General features: G+C 41.1%; 2 protein-coding genes across 5 annotated transcripts in view; one reads left to right on the top strand and one right to left on the bottom strand.

Annotated features, from left to right (window-relative positions):
• Positions 1-5,142, top strand: part of PIK3CD (phosphatidylinositol-4,5-bisphosphate 3-kinase catalytic subunit delta) — a 59,946-nt gene extending 54,804 nt beyond the window's left edge. Inside the window, exon 25 of the transcript XR_012778350.1 lies at positions 5,132-5,142. The gene's annotated coding sequence lies outside the window, so the exon portion shown is untranslated. The remainder of the gene's footprint in view (positions 1-5,131) is intronic.
• The window catches only part of CLSTN1 (calsyntenin 1), a 40,632-nt gene extending 20,805 nt beyond the window's left edge, over positions 1-19,827 (bottom strand). For 2 of the 4 annotated variants that reach the window (XM_075520782.1, XM_075520784.1), the window contains exons 1-4: positions 19,418-19,827; positions 9,426-9,548; positions 2,437-2,466; positions 800-995 (exon numbers count right to left, since the gene is read on the bottom strand). In XM_075520782.1, the coding sequence (XP_075376897.1) occupies positions 800-995; positions 2,437-2,466; positions 9,426-9,548; positions 19,418-19,520 (452 nt within the window). In that variant the 5' untranslated portion in view covers positions 19,521-19,827. The remainder of the gene's footprint in view (positions 1-799; positions 996-2,436; positions 2,467-9,425; positions 9,549-19,417) is intronic. The other 2 variants (XM_075520783.1, XM_075520785.1) reach the window with 1 other exon arrangement.
• Between the last annotated feature and the right edge of the window lie 501 nt (positions 19,828-20,328).

Genomic DNA, 20,328 nt, shown 5'->3' with positions numbered 1-20,328 from the left:
AGTTTAAGGGCATACCTATTTTCCATAAGTGTAATCCTTAAGGAGATAACTTTCTGCTGCTTATTTGAAGCATAACAGCTATAGAGTAACAAGGTTGCATTTGTCACCAAGATGACTCCTGCTAATCTATTCCTCATCTTATTTATGCCTTTCTTTGCTTCACACAAACAGTAATCTTCCACGTGCTCTGCAGATGTTTACACCACGGTGTTAAGCAGTTATTCTCAAGGGGATTTTCTAGAGAGCATTTTACATTGTGGTTTTTTCTTTAGATAAAGATTAACTAAAGATTGCTTTGTTCCCATTCTTTAATCTAGGCAGAGATGAACCTTATGCTATTGATCTTGCTTTTTATGGTAAGGTTGTCTGGAAACAAGAGCAACATGTATTCTTTTGCATTTTGTCAAGTTTAATATAGGTTGACTTCTTGAACCAGTTTTTTGGTTTTAGAAACTGAATTCTGAAACAATGGCCAGGTTTGGTATCCCACGCAAACTCTTTGTGTCAACTCAAGCCAGATTTTAACTGTATCAACAGTTTTCCTGCTTCTATCTCCAAACTATTTCCTAATGTAAATTCGGAGACATCAAGGGATAAAGCAGTATTATCTAGAATACAGCTAAAGAGATGTCAAAACAGTTCATTTCCATTTTGCTGCTATTTATGTTACCATTATACGAAAATCTTCCAGTATTAACACTTGATTTACATGTGCTCGAAATACACGGACCATAAATCACCATGAGCAGGAGACCGCTTGAAACCAAACCTCCCCTCAGCCCACCGCAGATTTACTTACTTGTGGGATTTTTTTGCGTTCGCTCCATCTGGTCCCTTTCCACAGTCGTAGGCCTGTATGGTGAATGTGTAGTCCTTCTGTAGTTCACAGTCAAGCTTTTCTTTAGACCGTATTATTCCCTCACCAGTGGATTTATCCACTACCACTGCTTCAAAGGGAACATTTTGCCCGTGAATTTTAAATCCACAAATCTCACCTACAGATTCAAAGTAAGAGAAGTTAGAACTGGTCAAAATTCTTACACATTTTTAAAATAAATGACGAAATATTTTGCAGCCAAGGGTTTGTGAGGGTCTGTGGACAAAGCAAGAGCACTGTGCTTTAAAATGGGTGATTTCTGGGAACTTTAGTAAAAAGAAGCATACGTCTGCCTTCCAAGCAACTTGTTTACTTTGCATCCATTCATGCAGGAATACAAAAGAGAAAAAGAGAAATGTAGACAGGCATTTCACAGGAGTACTTGAGATAGCTCTAGGGTAAGAGTAGGTCTTATGAGAGCATACAGCCAAGGCCACTGGTAATATCTTCTATGCCAAGCTACTGGGAATAGCTGGGCAGCTTGTTTATTTTGACCAGAGCAAAAGGTTAAAATGCACAGTTACAAGTCAAGGGATGAAAAAGCTTCAAGTACAGGTTCAGCACCATAATTACAGAAATTCTGTCAACAGATCAAAAAACAAAGTCTTCCTGTGCAATGTACCTGGCTAAAATTAGGGAATCAAAATAAACTACTGAATGAGAAAGGTAGAAATACCAACTTCTCAGGCATCCATTTCAACAGCTATCTACTAACACAGACCAAATATGCTCGTCAAGGAAGCTCTCGCATGGAACGATTTAGTAGGCTTTCCTTTCCATTCAAACTCTTCGTCCTAACACACTTGCAAGAGAAGTCCCTAGTACATCATTTTAAAACACATCTAAGCCTAAGATTACACTACAAGACCTCTTGCTGGCACAGCTAGGTCAATCTGTCGGCACGTTACGCGGAGTGAGCCTGGCACACCTAGCTGTGCTAACAAAAGCCACTCAATAAACACTTTGATCACCCACACTGCGTTTTTACCTGTATTAACTTGTTACGTTTTGAAGGTGATTTTCTTACACCAACATAAAATGCTATTTTGCTATTATAGTTGCAGTGGTATCATAGTACCAAGAATGCACTCCTACTGTAAACATGTCTACAGGTACTCAAAAAAAGAGATTTGATTCAGATTTTAAACTACTGAAGCATGTACTGAAGGAAGCGTACTGCAGGGAAGGCGATACAATGCTTTGGCAGTTAAGTATTACTTTACAAAGCATAGGAAAAAACTTAAGATGTCCCGAAGAAGTAAGCTATCAGTGAAAATATCAGAAAATGCTGATTTCCCCCAAAACAACTTCTTCGGTGTCCATACAACGTGCAATAATCCCGAATGGTTCAAATGGATGTCTGATTTACAGATATTTCTAACCAAGGGTTTGGTTACATAACAGTTTTTATCAATATATTTTAAAATAGAAAAAAACTGGGAGAATAAATGGGACAAAAGAGCATGACAGGATCTTCTGTTTAAGTGCTGATTCCCCATTTCATAACCAAAGTTAGTAGGTTAATACTCATAAAAGGGATAGAAAGAACCCTTTATCACCTTCTTTGGTGACTGTCACCTCAAAACTCTCTAAAGGGAGAAAAGATAAACCCAAGTCAGTAACAGGAAAGGTTGAAAGGGAGCAAATAAGGAAAAGGCAAAGATGCACACATTACACAGAAAAGCTTTGGAAAAATTGTATTTTAAAATTCCAGTGGTGATTTGCTGTAACTGTTACAATTTTAGAGTTTTAGTGATGTTAAATATGATTCAATCAAAAACTCCAGGTTGTCATTTATAGAATTTTGAAGTATTTAATAAGTATCAAAAGGCTTTTTTCTTTTTTTCCTTTTCTTCCTTTTTTTTTAATTATACCAACTGCTAAACAAAAACTATTTTCAAAATTCCATGTTGATGAAGAACTATCCATAAGGCAGAATTTTCATCAGAATTTATTTGTACTATTCTATTTAAAGACAACATGTTAAATAATTTAAACAAGCTTTTATCTATTATACTGAAACCACCATGTTTCTACAATTAAAAAACTTCATATTCCCCTTTTGAGTTGCAGGAAAAAAAAAAATTAAATAGTCATGGGATTTTTGTGTTTCCACATAAATTTTTGTCGGTCTAGGTTGTGTAACACCTAGCATTTGCAAAATTTAAATTTTACATCAAACTCAACCTGACAGTATTGCCACAATTCATTATTTAAAAATATACACATTAAATTGGGATCCTAATGAACATAAAAGCTTTGATGTAAGGGCGGGAAGCTATGTATTTTCCTAGCAGCATATTGCTTTTCCAGGTTAAACAAGCAACCAACAGCTTCTGTCATTGTATTCTAGTGCTGTAATACTGCAATGCTGGACAGAAGAGATTCAGGTACTCAAATATATCCATCTACTAGTACTGAGCAGATTTACTACCCTGGAGTAGCCGGCCTCGCCCCTCCAGCCACTCCAGAAAAGCACAGGCTCCCACAGCGCCCTGGATCTTCCACGCCTATGAGGAAATCTCAGATACAACTGAGTTTTACAACGGTATTAAATGATTGCAACAGGCACCTGGAATGGTTTCACAGGTCTGATGAAAAGACAGTTAACCCTCTTCTTCACTCCCCTGGAAGTCATAATTTGTTAAAACCCCAAACTACCACCTTTTACATATCATCCAACATACCAATTATTTTTCCTGATCACCATCATCTTTGACCTGAATTCCAGTACAACAAAGCAGACCCGTGCCCTTAAAATCACTTCTAGCAGATCTCCTGTTAATTCTCACGCATTTCAAACAACTTGCAGTAACACAATTATTCAAGTCTCCATTCTAGAGTGGCCTTAAAAAGAGATGAGGCACTATAATTACAGAGCAATATTTTTCTTAAAAAGGCAAATTTACAGTTTAATATTGAAGCAGAAATATAATTAAGGAAAAATACCTTATAATGTATCATGATTTGTAGCCCTTCATTTTAAAAGGAGACGGTTTCTGAAATAGCTCTCATTAGGTTCTCCCTGAAACTCACTTCAGGTAATCCCTAGATTTATAATCAGCTCTTTATTTTAATGCACCAAGTATGCTGCCTCTTGTGGCACCCACATGATTTATTTCAGTCTATTCTTAACACAGGATATAAATATAATCCCGGATTTTAATGTGTTTTGGCAATAGGATCATTCAAGAAAATTTTGCACTGCTTAAATTCGTGGCTGACACCCCTGATTAGCCAGAAGCGACATTCCAACTGCAAGCTTTTAAATAGTCCACATCTCTTACTCCTGTCCACCCTCCTCCCTGCCCCCTTCCAGTAACTCCAACCTTGAGAGTCAAGCATTGCGTGTGAAACATTAAGATTACAGGAAAAAAATATATAGAAGGGAACATTAAAGCAGAAAGCCTGATAACAGAGAGAAGAGGAAGAAGTATATTCATGCGGCAGTTACCTACTTGGGAGAAGGGGAGGCTGTTTAAAAACTGGTCGGGTCTTTATCACGGCACCTTAACTGGCACCAACCCCAGTTTGGCTGCTAGGAAGTTCAGGCATTATATTTTTGGCTCCCGAGCATGAGACGTAAATAAGCTCTCCAGTAAATATCCGTGTGTCTCCAGATGCTTTGTAAGGTGCAAAGCTTCGGTTCAAGGTGTACTATAGCTCAATTCCTGCCAGATGTTTCTCAGAACAATAACCGACCCAATACAATCATATTTTCCACTTCACACACTAGCGAGATTAACAAAAAGCCCTTTTATTACTACATAGACAAGGTTCTTGTGACTGAAAAAGTTATAATGCATAAAAACTATGGCGTTACTTATAAGTGCTCTAAATAAGCAAATGCAGAGCTCCCAACCTAACAGGCTTTTTAAGCTCCCTTCTTCAAAGTGTCTCTGCAATGAAAAGAAGCAAAAAGGAATAATTCTCTAAAGTACAAAATATTTCAAAAATTAAAGCTCCCCCTCGTTTCTCAAAAATATATTACAGACTGTTACAGAGCCGTTTCAAGACAAATAAGACAATTTACAGATTAATATTCCCATACAGGGATGATATTCATTTTCATCTCAGTTACGAAATGCATATATTTATATAGTATAGGTAAGGCTCTTCTGTGATTATAGAGTTCTTGGCAGTTAATTTTTTGTATTGCCATTAAGTAAGCTTAGTCCCAACACCATGCTCCCCAAGGTTTCATGCTATGTCATACGTGCTTAATGCTTTTTCTTATTTCATTCTGAAGTTGAGATACATTACCGAAATAAATTTCTACCTCTCCTAATCTTAGAACAGAATGATGATCAATCTGTAAATCAGTTCATATTTGATATATTGGAAACTGTTCAGCTAAATAAACTGTAACAAGGATAGGACTTTACAGTGTTTCACCCAGCTGTAATTACAATTGAAAAAAATTCCATTTTACAGATAACACAGGTTTGTTGAGCTTAGGTTAGCCAGAAAATATACAGTAATCCTGTATCCTAAAGGCATTCTGTGTTTCTCCTTTCTAGCGCAGCACAATCAAATGACAGAGGATTTTGCAGAATGTTAAGGTTTTTTTGATTTTTACTATCTCTTTCTGTACTGTTACGACATAATGATGCAAAATACTTAATTATATAATTATAAAAAAGGTTTGTAATATATTTAAGCTGGACATGCAGTATTTGGCTAGACACTCTTCAAACTTTGGAGTCAGCTATCCCTCTACTTTTCCGTTCCACAGGAGAGGAATTATATTCTCCCAGCTCTAGCCAAGCGGCAGTCTACATGAGGATCATGGAAAGCCTTCAGGAAAGCCTCCCATTTCAATAGGTTTAGAATGTCTGCTGAACAAGTATTTCTTAGTACCATACAAAACTGTCAAAAAGCGAACCAATTTTAAATTTCATGATTAGCGGTAACTTCATTTCAGCTTGTATTTGTATGCACGATAGGTACAAAACCAAATATCACTTCACGCACGCCTTAAATTTGATACAAAAATGGCTGAAATACTATCGCAACAAAAATTCCTCTTAGGTTTGCCAACCGGCTGCGCAACATATTTGTTGTACGCTCACGGGATGCGACAAGATCAAAATCTTTATCTGTTTGATTACCCGGTGTCATTCATCTCCCCTGCACATCATTTCTTTACCACCACCATGCCGCCGAGCGCTGCGCTGCAGCGGGCCTACGGCAGACAGGCCGCCGGCACAGCTCCCTGCCCCGGCCAAACACGGGTGGGCGCGCAGCGCGGAAACACGGCATCAGCACTCGCCCACTGGAACACGGGAACCCCACACACCGCCGGGGAGAGGCTGACAGAAAGGCCTGGTGGATTTTTAGGGTTTGTTTTTTTTTTTTTTTTTAAAGAATGACTAGAGATTCTGCAAGATCTTTTTTCAAAGCTCTATGCATTTTCATGCGCTAAGTAAAAAAATTCCTAACCCCCACAAAAATACTTCTTGCATCCCAGACGAGTAAGGGGAAAATACAGTACTGTGGCTGAGAAGTGGTTTTCTCCAGGGGTGCAGTGGGATTAAAACCCTATTACAGACACATCAAAAACCCAAGGAAACATTTCCTTCCACAAGGGAAACATTTCAAATCTCTTGCTAGCAAGATCCTGCGTTATACTCTCATAACAAAACACATTCAGCTATGTGAAGGCATCCAGATATAATACTGTTTGTTTCCAATGCAATAAAACTTCAGTTCCTTTTTGCATAGTAAAGGGGAAATCCATACTGAGACTTTCAGACATTAAACTGATTTTAGACACAAATTACTCTAATGTACAATAGAAAATGTAGCTGTCCTTTATTTTATTTTTTTCAGCAAAAACATTTAGGATCAAATTCCAACATGACTCAATTTGTAACACAGAAAAGTTTCCCTGAGGAAGGAGAACGATCATTGCTTCTCAAGCAGATCTGTATCAATCATGGTACAAAAGACTGATTCCATAGGGTCTCTACGCATCAGGCAGTATGACAAGGCAACCTGGCAGGACTATATTCAAACTCCGTTTTCAAAAAATGTGTTGTTTCAGATGTAAAACCGTACAAATTACCCTGGAAATAAATGTCTATACAACCCTCCTTATTTCTGCGCACCTGAATTTTAGGATCCTACCCACAGCACGGAGTGAGCAAAGCAATAAAATATTACTTTTACTTGCCCCACGGTTCATGTACTACAAAGCATTTAAATGAACTAGTTTCAAGATGTTTCAATATGCTCAAAATTGAAATAAAGCAAAAAGCTCTATTTAAGATATTTTAAACCTGCAGACAGTTCAGACGTTTCACAGCTCAGCTAGGGGCACAGTTAATTAAAATATCCAACCTTTTGAACCATGAATAAATTTAATTTATCTGTAGGAATATACCAGTTAGGGCTGAAACAGCCGTTTAATCCTGAACACGCTTTGTTTTGCTGTGAAAACATGTCACTGATCTAATGGGCTTCTCACACTTAAACACCCACATAGATGCTGCTGGACAATAACGATGCTATTCTCCGTTCTAGGACATGACTCCAGCACCACCAACTAGAAACGGTAACGCTGATTCAACACCACTCCCACACTGGGTCTCCTCAAAGACAGATTCAAGTATTGTTCCATTTAATGGTAAGACAAATACTTTTATAGATTCCCATAGCACAGTCATTCAAAATTTACGCAATTCAAATCCAACAGAGTCATATTGAGGAAAATTTCTTTACAACGTTAGCGTGCAATACTCAGAACTTAAGATAACTATTTTAAATCCATTGTTCTGCTGCTGCTGCTTAAGAATTCTTCGTTCTTGAAAGCCAAAATATATAATGTTTATACAAACGTTTAGTAAAACCAACTTCTAGTTGGTAAAAACGTTCATTAAATGAAAACAGGTTTATACAATTTAGATCAAAACAATGGAAAAGCAGTCTCATTTGAAATGATGGTTTGACATTGGATTTTCCTCTGCAAATTTGACAATATATTTGAAGATATTCTGCCAGTACTTTCTTAAAGCTTCATGATATCCAGTATTGAAGAAAATTTTACTATCCACCAAGAGGTATAAAATTGCCATTTTCAAAATCTGTTCAATGCTGTCAAACTACCAGCGCCTACATTTAAAGCACTTAAGAACTGCGAGAGATGATTCACATTCTCCTACTCACCAAGTATGCAAGTCAGCCTTCCTATACCCCTTTTTACTGAACAGATTTTGTATCCCAGTATCCCAAACACGACCGTCTTCATTTGGAAATGAAAAGGTTTTTTTGTTCACAGACAGCAGTTTTATTCCCAGTTAAGATCATTTAAGAACCTCTGCCATGTGTATCCAACACATGAGAAAGTTTGAATTTCAGAGGTTTACCCTTATCTCTGAACTTCCTGAATTTGTAAGGCGGTAATTACAGCCTTATGATAATGCAACAAAACTGTTACTTTAAGTACCACTTTAAGAAATTGTGACCAAGCTGCCATAACACTGTAGCACACAATGCAGTTAGCATCCTGAACACCTCAAATGGCTGTTAATTTAATCCATCTCTTTTTCCATCACTCCCTCCTTGAAGCCAGGCTAAGCAATGTTCCTAAAAACGGCTAATGCCACATCCTCTAGGTATTTTACTAGGATTCTTACCTCAAAAATTTTACTTACCCAAGCAAGCTTCTGCAAGTATCTAATTTAAGCTTGTGTTATCCACTACAACTAATTTAAATGCCTGCAGATGCCCAATGGTATTCTTCAAACCCAGTTTTCTAATATTTTGTCAAACCAAAAATGTACTTTCCATAATACTGCATCCAATTAATGAATACAGTATTCTTAAACAGTAGTTTCCAGAAAAAAAATCTACTGCGGAAGTTTGTAAGAAAACTGTCATGTGTCAGTCCTATGTTGAAAGTTAGCCTACATTTTGCAAATGGCTTGTGTATCATTCTCTACATTCTTTGTTAGAGGAGAAAAAGCCTTTTCTTCAGGCAGAAGAGGCCATCCATTTTTTTAGAATACCTCAAACTGTTAAGCAAGCTTATCACAAAAAGCCTAGATTTTTACAGGAATTCTCAGTCCAAATACTGCACAGAAGAAATGCAATCTTAATTCTACTAATTGCTGTTTTCAATCTATTAAGACACAAATCAAAACCACTAAGAAAACCAAAAACTTTCTTCACAATGGTATGAAAATAATTGTTTCAGAACTCCCAGACTGAATGCTGTGAAATGTGAAATCCAGAGGGCTGAGGAAAAGGTTAGACATGATGCAAACTAACTAAATAAATAAGAAAATTACATATACACATGAAATTTAAAGAAGCGTGGAATACCTGCAATATAGAGTACTCTCTCGTTTGGATATTTGTATGCAGCTGTATATTTACAGCTGTAAATATGAAATAAAACTCTGGTCCCTGCACAAACATTTCCTAGGGTCTAAAAGCTTCGAAACCTTATGCTACTGTTAGGGAAAACACGCTAAATAACACAACGTCTTTGTTATCAAGAAAGCATTTCCACTTCTTAAAGAAGAAATGCAGATGAATTCTTTACCTGCAAAACGCAGAGGCGCATCTTTGTCCAGGGCTATTAAAGGGGGGTCCAAGAGCACCGTGTTGTCGTTTTCTGTAACTATACCATGATAGGTGGTTTCAATCCATGGCTTATGCTTGTTAACTGAAAGGAAAACAAGGTACAAAGTCAAAACATTTGAAATGGACAACTTCTTTAAAAAAACATTTTATAATACCAATTTCAATATTCTCCTCTTTCATTTCTCTAAATCTGAATCAGCATTTTACTAAATGAAAAAATTTGAGACAAAATCCTGGCTAAGTACGTTCAGAAGAGTTCAGCGTCCCTGTAGGCTTTCCAAAAGTAACTCAGAGAATCTAAATTAGTCTCTTAACTATGCTGGGATTTAAGATGCCCCTGAAGTGCAATTCAAAAACCTTGCAACAGTGATAGGAAGCCGCTGTCATCCGTGCCAAGTGTGACACCAGAAAAACCCATATTCAGCACCAGACAAAAAAAAAAAAAAAATTAAAAAAAAAAAAAATCGGCCAACAAGGGTTTGCTGACACTCTACTTCTCTCCAGCTTGGAAAATTTGGGACCCAGTTGGTGGACTATTCTTCAGAACATGACGGCTTTTTCTAGTTTCAGCATTTTGTCTTGTATGAGGTTTTTCATTAGAGAACAGGTGGAAAAGAGATCAAACTTAACTAATTTCTCCACAAGGCCTAAGGACACTTGCCAAGGAAACAAACAGGGAGTGACAGACATTTCTGTCCCAGTACAAGATCTATACCTAGAACCTTTATTATCACTTTTACCAGTCATTTATATGGCATCCCAGGCAAAGGAGGACTCCAGGAGCTCTGCTGAAGCTGGGGAACTATGCAAAATGCCAGAAAGGGCGAGAGAGGAGAGGCAACGGTAAAGGACAAGACACCGGCTTCGCAGTCCCACACCTCGGCTGCAGAGACACGATGCAAGGCAAGCGTTCCAGACCCTTCTGCGTTTGGACTTGTACTTTGTACTCTTTAATCCAGCATATGCCTAATGCAGATTTCAAACACTACTGGAAGAAGGGACCAAAATCTCAGGCCTTTTCTGGCCTCTAATAGAATGCCTTGAAATCTGAGTAAAATACTGACTACTTTTTATATCACTTATTTAGTAGTTGCTTTAAGAGACTGGGAAACTCCACTAAAAGATCGCCCATAACAGCATTCTCCAACTCTGCACAGCAGAATCTGTAAACGAACCCCTTGAGCACGTTTAAGATGACTGGTCTTCTTCCTCTGCTGCAAAGAAATGCAGTATCTTTCCTTGTCAGCTTGCAAAAATAGTTTTTTCTAGTACATCACGAAAGAGCCGAGACAAAATCATATATTATCTACTAGGTTATCATCTACTACGTGACAATTCAATGTGAGAAAGCCTTGATTATTAAATATTTATCTTTATGTTATGCTCTCCAAAGATAAATATGGCTCGTAGTCCACAGAACCGGTATATATGGTGTAACAACTAATTCTTCTTGACAGTTGAAGATACTGTTTCTCTCAGTCTAGCTCTCTTCATGCTGAGGTTCTACATGCATGAGTTTCACCTAAATTGTTTTGGGCAATCTATATCTGCTACTTCAAAAAACCTCTTAGGCTACCACATACTCTTGCTTCTTAAATTAATACTATTTTCCCAGATCTAATCCTGGAAGGTTGTACGTATCTAGCTGCTTAGAACCTATGGAAAACATTCCTCTAGAGGGCCTGAAAACAGCTCCTGACCATAGAAAATCCAGTCATCTTCAGCAAATGATGTATAGTCAAATATAAATGCTTTGCTAGAGGCTATAACAAACATACCAAACAGCATTCAATAGGCGGCATCACCCAGATTTTGGTCTTCATGAGATCAAGTCCTTACAACTTCTGAAATCAATGCCTGTGCAATCACAGCAGAGTATATACGACAGCTAGAACACTATTAGACGGTTGAGTCCTGCTATTTTACCACCTCAAGGAATTGTATAAGCAGATTGCCAAACGAGGCAGAGATGTAAGGCTAACCTAGACTTTTGAACCCTGCCTCTCCAACAAACTAAAATGGATTCATGATGTCTGTCATATGCTTACCCAGGGGAATTAAAAAAACGGTGATAAAAGGACATTTAAACAAATGATTAAAGCTAGAGGTAGAGACCTCATACAGGAAACCATAATACTCTCCCAATATGCTTTCATCTGCAATCTTTTACTGGTTAGTAGCAACAAACTGCTAGACAGGATATAATATCTTCATACACAATAATGCAGCAAGAGAGAACTCACAACAAACTATTTTAATGCAAACAGTGTTTAATTACCGCCGTGTGGTTTTACTCAATATGGCAACGCTATCTTTATTGCCTCAATACACTCACACGGGCATGCTTTCAATATTCAGCATACCAAATAGCCAGCTAAATGTCAGCCACGTTGTTCTATTTACCCAGAGAAGAACACTGCCGCAGCACCCTCCAAGGAACTTGATGTTTTAAAACAAACTTCGTCACGCTCAAAGGGACTAACACATCATTCCTCCCTCAGAGGGAAGGCACCAAGCGTGAGTCTCCGATTGAAACGTGTCTCTCAATTCAAATCTGGTCTAAAGAAAAGTGTTTCACTAATACAGTTACACCTCAGCTGAACATAACAGAGTCCTTTCATCCATCCATCTTAGTCTTTGCAAGGACCTAGTACAAAATACTAGAACAGATCTCTGCCAGGAAAAAAAAAAATCCATCTCCATTCTAATGCTTCTGAATGTAGATTACCATTTTTTTTTAAGCATTGAGAAACCATCTCCTAATTTAGCAACCTACAGTAAATCCCACCACTGTAGGGTAGAGAGTTCTATAAAAGCTTGAAGTACTGTAACCACATATGAACAGAATTATGCGTATGCTAAGCATCTGCAGAGTCTAGTGAACCTTCAAACAACAGGCCCAGATAAAAGCAAAGTCATGTCCTTTTATTGTGCTGTAGACAATAAAATCATAAAGCTTAAACCCCTTTGTGTTTAGGAAGGCTAAAACATCACCAGATTTTAAAACATAAAGCTTAAATCCCTTTGTGTTTATGAAGGCTAAACATCACTGGATTTTAAAACACCAAACTTACTGCTGAATATCCAGGAAAGGCCCGTTATCCATATTTGTGATCTACTGACTCTAGCATAACCACACACTGTAAGAAATTCTCAAGCTAGCATTTGAAATATGAGGCACGGCTTGTAAGCAATACATTACTGCTTCCCTTGAACCAACTGCAACATTGAACCAAGTATTATTCTGATCTCAGTTGGCTTAAACATTATTAAGTGTTGGACCAAAAACTATCCTTTCACATTTTTTTCCTCTTTAATTCTTACAAAACTCCTGAAATCTACAGAGAAAGTCGTTCAAAGCCAGACTGCTAATTTCAAACCAAAACAGTCAGCCTATTCCAAGCTTGACACTCACAAAGTGCCCTGAGCTGTTAATCTCTTGCCATTTAACTGGGATAAACCACACTGGTTTCCTTGAAATACAATATTCACACTATTTGTAAGCGCCTCAACTGGAATCTGTTGCAAATCCCAACTAACATTTAATCTAGTCAAGTGGGGGAACCTACCCTGGCACAGCACAGCAAGCTGACTTCTACTAGTTTTCAGTGGCCAAAAAAATTTAAAAGACAGCTAAGTTTACCTCTTTTTCCAGGTAGCAAATTGAATTGTAAAGCTCATGCTAGAGCCTTTACCGCTGCCAAGCAATGACTGACCGTGCATCTGCAAGGCAAGCGCAGGCAACCTGTCTAACTTGGTTTATCTGAAGATAATTGCCGCTAAGTTATAGGAGGAAAGGGAATCGGTGCCTGATGCGATGTGTGCTTGAACGCTGGTTTTTAAAATACCACTCGCTCTAGGTAAATGTGCTCAGTTTCTCATGAAACTGAACAGACCAGCTTTTACCAATACCGACCGGAACCGCTACTGACTGCTCTGCAGAAAAGGAATGTGCCTTAAAGAAAGGACGCTTCACCATGGGCAATGGCTGATGCTGCAGAATGCAATCCATCAGATCCCCTAGCAGCAACTTCTTCCTGCTGTTTAAAAGAATTAATGAATGTAAATGAGTATGTAGGCAGGGCAATGGGGTTTAGGGCTAGTATGGAAACTTTAATCAAAAGTTATAATCCTAAGACAATCAGAACTAATTCAGTTCTCGTATTTGAATGCCAACATACTAAAATTAAACGTACTTATCAAAGTCCTTTCTGAGGACTTCCGTTATCTTCTGACAAGCGGTCAGAAGTTAATTTGACTGAAATGGGATCTGGCACCTACATAACTGAAGGTTTAGACACACCTCAATCAGAAAGGACTGCAGCCGAAAATATTTTTTCTCCTAGATAACTACTTCTAACGTATAGTGTTGTTTAGCCACACTACAGATCTTTAGAACTAGAGCAGGATGATTTATGTCAAAACAAATTCTTAAGAATTAACTGGTAAAACACATTGAACTAACTCAATAACAAGTACTAGAGTCTGAAAGCTAGATGCTCAATCTAGTGACAGCAGATAAACATAAAAATATTCATTTCTAAAATCCACCTTTGAGACTTCATGAAGAGTCCAGAGATTGCACAAAAAGAGAATTATAGTCTCTGTCAATTCAAATGAACTGCACTCAATGAACTGCGTGAACAGTCGCTTACTCCTGTCCTGAAGGTCTGACAAAAATTTTGATTACTGTACATCTTTTAATTGTCTTCCTCTTGATGGAAGAGGATATAAGTATGCCTTTCAGTGAGACAATAAACACTCTGAAGCGTGCCTTACCTTGAATATTCGTAACTTAGTAGTGTTCTGATGAAATTTCAAGCAATATCATTAAAAGAACAAGTTTGTGTAGTACATAACCACAGAAAAATATAGCTCAGCCAAGGAGTAAAGATCTACACAATAAAATATGGCTTCTCCACCCTGAAAGCAAAGTTTAGTAAGAAAGGGTGTAGCGTGGCCTGATTACAATGTGCGTGTTCTGTTCCTACCCTAGACTCACCAACCTGCAATTCAGAGCTGTGCCTCTATTTTCTGTTAGAAAATGGTGAGGATTAACTTTGTAGAGAAACAACTTGAAACATATCCGTGGTAATGCAAAGTTTTATTTTTATTGGTTTATTGAATTGGGTCTTCTCATATGTAAAATTTTATCAAAAATCGTCTTCTTACAACCAGCTACAAACAATGGGATAAAACTGAACACAAGTTTTGCTCAAATGCTGAGTTTCTTGATAGCATGGAACTTTTCTTCTCCATAGTATGGGTTTCCAAGACAAACTACAATTTCCACTACTGGGACATGAAAACCGTAGGCAGTAACAAAACATAGCGGGATGAATCTGCACTAGGAGAGGGATTGGGTTAGGGCATGGGCATCCACTAACATTAACCTCTGCGGTTCCTAGCTGAAGGAAAATCAGGTGGTTGAAATTCATCCCACAGTTTCAGATCTCTATCTTGGATTCTTTGCCACAGTTCAGGAGCACTTGTAATTTGTGCTCTGGAAGCTCAACTGTCATGCATTGGGAGCACAAGGTAACGTTTATAAATTTTTCAGGTGCCTACAGTTTGAGGCTGTACAATTAACACTAATTCTCCAAACACCATGGTCAAACTAATGGCTGTAGGAATTCAACAGGTTTTATTAAATTATATTTTACCTAGGGAAAAATCTGGTTTATCACCACTTACAGAGAGTTTCCTGTTCTACACTGAACCAGTTGCCTAAATCTGATTTTATTTGTACAAAGATACATGGAAGTTTTGCTGTAAGCCTGAAACTAAGGTAATGCAAATGACTGATTGGAAACCAGTTGCAATTTTTATTACCCACAACTGCAGCAGAAGAAATATTCAGAGCGCCAAAGACCTTAGAGGATATACTGACCAAATTTCAATTTGGATAAAAGCCTGGTAGGGAAAACAGCAAACAAAAATATGCCATCACAAAAGAGCCTAAATAGGATTAAGGCAACAAAGCCCTAATTTTTTAAGTGAAACTGAAAATGTTTTACACTAAACAGAACACTGAAATAGAAAACATAAGCCTCTGACTGTAAACATTCATTTAATAAATGTTCTCTTAAATGTTGCTAATTACAGTGCAAGAGTGGAAATCACTTACTTTCTAACTGTTATCATATTTATAAACTTCACTCCTTGAAAGGGAATCTTATTTACAAATACAGTAAACATCATCTCGGTATAGCCGGCACTTCTGGCTCTACTTGTTGACTCCATTTAAAAAGAGGGAAACCAACTGGGAGCAGTAGCAGCAACTTGTTTTCAATCTGAATACAAAGCAAGTGAGATGAGACCTAATACTATAAACAAAGGACAGACAGTTCTTCAAAGGCACTGAGGTTTCTAATAATCCTTTCTAAAGGCTCCTAAGGAGGTTTAGTCCCTACCGAAGCCAATGTGAGTCAATCAGTACAAATCAAATAAATTAGAGTGCAAAACAAGATTTATTTAAGACCAAGGCTTCCGACTTCCTAAACTCTCCCACGTTTTGAGGTATCGCTTCTGTCTTTGACAATAATGATAATGATACAAGATGTATGCCCCTTAATATCATAAACAAAATGTCAGAGAGACTTCTCTGAATACAACTAAATAGGATGAGAGATAAGGCTCAGAAAAGTAGTAAAAGTGCTTTTGTTCAGGAAACATCCATAACTGCAGACGTTTTTTCTCCACTGCAGAACAGTTTCATAGCCACGAGCCACTAAACTATCAGATACTTCGATTTTTGTGGCAGAAAATGCTGCTTTACCCAGAATACCAACATTCTAATTTAATCTGTTTGAGATGAGATGTTCACATTATGCTGTCCTGTGGCCTGATCTAGGTTTTACTTCAAGCCTTCTAACTTCCCCAAGAAACGGAAGTCTGTGAGCCTAGCTTCTGTCCTTCTCCTTAAAAAACCAACTCTTTGAAACTGGAACTCTTTGAATGGAAACTCCATTTCAATTTCCACAGCAGTATATTATTTTATATAATATATATATAGAAAAAGAGATGAAAATTGTTTGCATCTGAACAGATGGCTGTATATTATGCTTTCCCAAGCATTATGCATCATAGAAAGGTCTAGCACTGGTTAATTCTGCCTATTCTCTTCTTGGTAGTCTCTTACTTTCATAAATCCTTAGAGGAAAACAACTAACAGCTCCCATAAATAGCCAAATTGTCTCTTCATAATCCTTTATGGTAGTCTTAAATTTCCTTGCCTCTAAAAAGGCGATAGAAACCTAACCACCAGCCCTATACTATAAAGGCTGTACTGTGTCAAAGAAACATCTGCAGTTAGACCATGGTAATGAGAAAGTGGTTTGTGGTTTGGATTCAAGACGCTCATAGCACCAGATGACTTCCTGAAATAATCACAGATCAGCAAAGCTTCCTCAAGATAGTATTATTTTGATCGATACCATTCCTAAATGATAGTAAGTTGGAAGGGGCCCAAGGCAACAGAGGTATATCGCTCTACCTGGTCAGTAACTATGGAAGACGCACTGCCGCCTTGTCTGAAGAGTCACTCCATTCCGCTCCCCATCCAGCTCCGTTGATAAATATCCAGTTGCTTCACTTTGATAAACACTATTTGAATGCACTGCTAACTACTGCTTTTCCACTGCAACACTAGTCCAACAAGCTTAGAAATATTTGGGTCAACTTGATCAATTACAAGATAAATTCAGTTAAATTAAGAGTTTTGCATCAGCTGGACAGGAATATGCCTCTTTAGAAGCTGAAACCACTCTTTGCACCCCCTAAAAGAACTACAGGGAAGATGGTAGGTCAGCTGGCTCACACCTAACTTTTGCGTAAGATCACATCCCCCAAAAGCTATTTTGGTTTCTTTCCATCGTCACAAAAGAAACCGCTTTTCACTCCCCTACTCCAACCACAGGAATACGCAGAACTGCAGAATGGAACTCACCCCTCTGGTGTAGCCTTTCCAGTCCATTTCTGCACATTACTGAACCAAGCACAACTCAGTTTTCACCACTTACAATAAATCTCAGTGACCTCAGTAACAAGGACTTTTAAAGTCACAGATGAAAAAAAATGAAGCTGCACTTGGAAAAAAAGGAACTGAAAATATAGCACAAAACTGAAAGTTTACCCTAAATGCTTCCAAACAAATGTTTCTCCTAACAAGAGGGAAATGAAAGTGAGTTGCTCCAGCAGCTTTCCAGGTGTTCTCCTGAGCTTGCCTGTCGTTAAATGCATCTTCAGGTAACATTATCGACAGGCCTACCTAGAGTAGCCAAAATATCATGAGGACTAAGGCAACTGCACCTACTAAGCCAAACCAGACCTCGTACTGTAACTCGGTTATGTGTGATGAAGTTTAACAGATCAGGACCTGCAGCCCAGCAGCTCTGTACATTAGACTGAAAACAAATACCGCCTTGAACAAACTGCAGAAGAGCTGACTGACAGAGCTGTCCTGGGTAACGCTATCTAAATTTGCTATTCATTTCCAAGTACATATTAGCTTTCTTTGAAAAGAGGGTTTGATCTTCATTTTTATTCATAATTTCAAATGATGGAAAAGTCTAGCGATGCAATGAGATTCTGCTTCTGTATTGGTGTGGTAAGCATTACATTTCATGGTTCCAAGAATACTAGCGAACAGGTTGTACTTGAGATCTTTTACAGGTAAATTATGGCCACTGACTAAACAGTTAGCAGACTTCCTTTACTACAGCAGCAGCTCCCTGATCCTACGTAGGGAAATTGCAGCAAGATGCGTCCTTAATGAGTTGTTTTTGGTTAAGATCAAGAACTTCCCTTCAATGTATCTGCAAACCATTTTAAAGCCACGCTTCTAATCTACATTCAAATTAAATGCAAGCCCTCAAATCTCATCATATGATCAGCTGAATCCTGCACAAACGGCATTCTCAATTCCAGGGGTAACCTTCAGGTAAGGAAGCGTTTGCAAGCCTCTTACTGAAATCTGCTCAGGAGGAGACCTGCAATGCGTATACTTTTACTCCACAAGATCAATCAATAGCCACAAGGCCAACGTTTTAAAGATGCCGGATCGCTTAAGGTTTAGCAAAGCTATCTGTTCTCGCTAACAACCAAACGAGTATTCTTTCCGCACGCCCGAAGGCTAGGCTCCCCAGGGGCTCCCCGAGGTGCTTTATTCCCCCTTTCCCATTCCGCTGGCCACCAAGGCTCTCCCCCGAGCCCGAACCCCGCCACGGCTCTACCCGCCGCTCGCAGAGCCCTTTCCGAGCCCTGAGGAGAGCGGCGTTTCCCGCGGGCAGATCGCTCCGGACCGGGCCGGCGGCGGGTCTCGCTGCATTTCGAGCACCGCAACCCTCCCCTGCAACAAGTGACGACCTCTGCCCGCCCCGGGCACGGCGGGCCGGCGCCTGCGGGAGCGGTTATGTAACGGGCGGGCCGCCGCCACCGCCGCGCATCCCGCCGCCGCAGCTGGGCCGGGCCGGGCCGGGCCTCCGCGGCCGCACAGCTGAGGCCCGCCGGCGCGGGGACTGACCTTCGGGGGAGGAAGGTCTCGGGGGGCAGCTGCCCGGCGCAGGTGAGCGCGGAGGACGAGCCGCCGCCGCCCCCTCCCGCTTCCCTCCCCGCGGCGCCGCAGGTGCAACGGCCGCGGCGGGGTCACCCCGGCCCCCAGCGAGCCCCGGGGAGGGGCGGCCAGCGCCCTCCTCCCCTCCCTCCCCGACCGCACCGCCGAGATGTCCGCCTCTGCGCTCCCTCCCCCCTCCCGAAGGACGAAGGGAGCCAAGGACACCGTCTCCCCGCCCAGCAGGTCCGTCCGTCCGTCCGGGGCACAGCCCCGCAGGGCGCACGGGGAGCGGGCGCGCAAGGCGGAGAAGGGAGGGGTGGGGGGGCCGGACCTGCCACCCTCCCCTTCCCCCCGGCGCCGGGCAGCCTCCCTCCCCCGCCCGCCCCGGCTGTGTTTACCTCGAGCGGCCCCTGCTCCTCCGCAGAGCAGCGCGGCGAGCAGCAGGCAGGAGGCGGGGGCCGGCAGCGAGCGCGGCATGCCCGGGCGGCGCGGCGGCGGCATGGCAGCGCGGAGCGGTGCAGGGCAGCGCGCAGCCCCGGCTGGCCGGGCGGCTGTGGCGCCCCCGCTGGTCCGGGCTCCGCTCTGCGCCGGGCGGAGGGCTCGGCTCGGCCCCGAGGAGGAGGAGGAAGAGGAGGAGGAGGGAGGAGAAGCGCTGCGCTGCCCCGCTCCGCTCGCCTTTTCTCTCCTCCTCCCCTCCCTCCCCCGCCTGGCAGCGCGGCGCCCCGCCAGCGGCACCTAAAATGGCGGCGGCGAGCGCGGCCGGTCCCCCCGCGCCGGTTACCAGGCGGGGGAGGGAGCGAACCAACGGTGCGGGGGATGCGGGAGAGCCCATCTGCGCGGCGGGGCGGGGCAAGCGCCGGGGCAGGCACCGCCTCTCCGCAGCCTGGCGCCGTCAAATCCGCCCCCGCTCCGCCCCGGGAGCCCGCGGGGCTGCGCCGGGCGGGCGGGCGCCGGGCACTGCGGTACCGGTCCGCTGACCGCCCCAGCTGCTTGTCCAGCTCTGACCCGAACGGGGGGGAGGGTGGGGTTGGGTGGTTTTTGGTTTTCTTTGCACCAGCTGAAGGTACCGGTGTTGCTGCAGCTGAGGACAGTCGGTAATCGGGGCTGAGCTGCTGCCCCGCTGAAGCCTCACACAGCTGATTGAAGCAAATGCTGATTAGACACACACACACACACACCCCTTTTTAAAACGAGTTAAAACCCCTATAAAGCTATTTAAATGCTTTCACCTTAATGTTCCCAGATCTTTTCAGCAAAAGGCAAAATAGCTGTTCTTTACCTAACCCAGCACTGATGCCAAAGACAGCAA

Source organism: Mycteria americana, chromosome 18, assembly GCF_035582795.1.
Source record: "Mycteria americana isolate JAX WOST 10 ecotype Jacksonville Zoo and Gardens chromosome 18, USCA_MyAme_1.0, whole genome shotgun sequence".
NCBI lineage: Eukaryota > Metazoa > Chordata > Aves > Ciconiiformes > Ciconiidae > Mycteria > Mycteria americana.
This window is presented reverse-complemented; position numbering and strand designations above follow the sequence as displayed.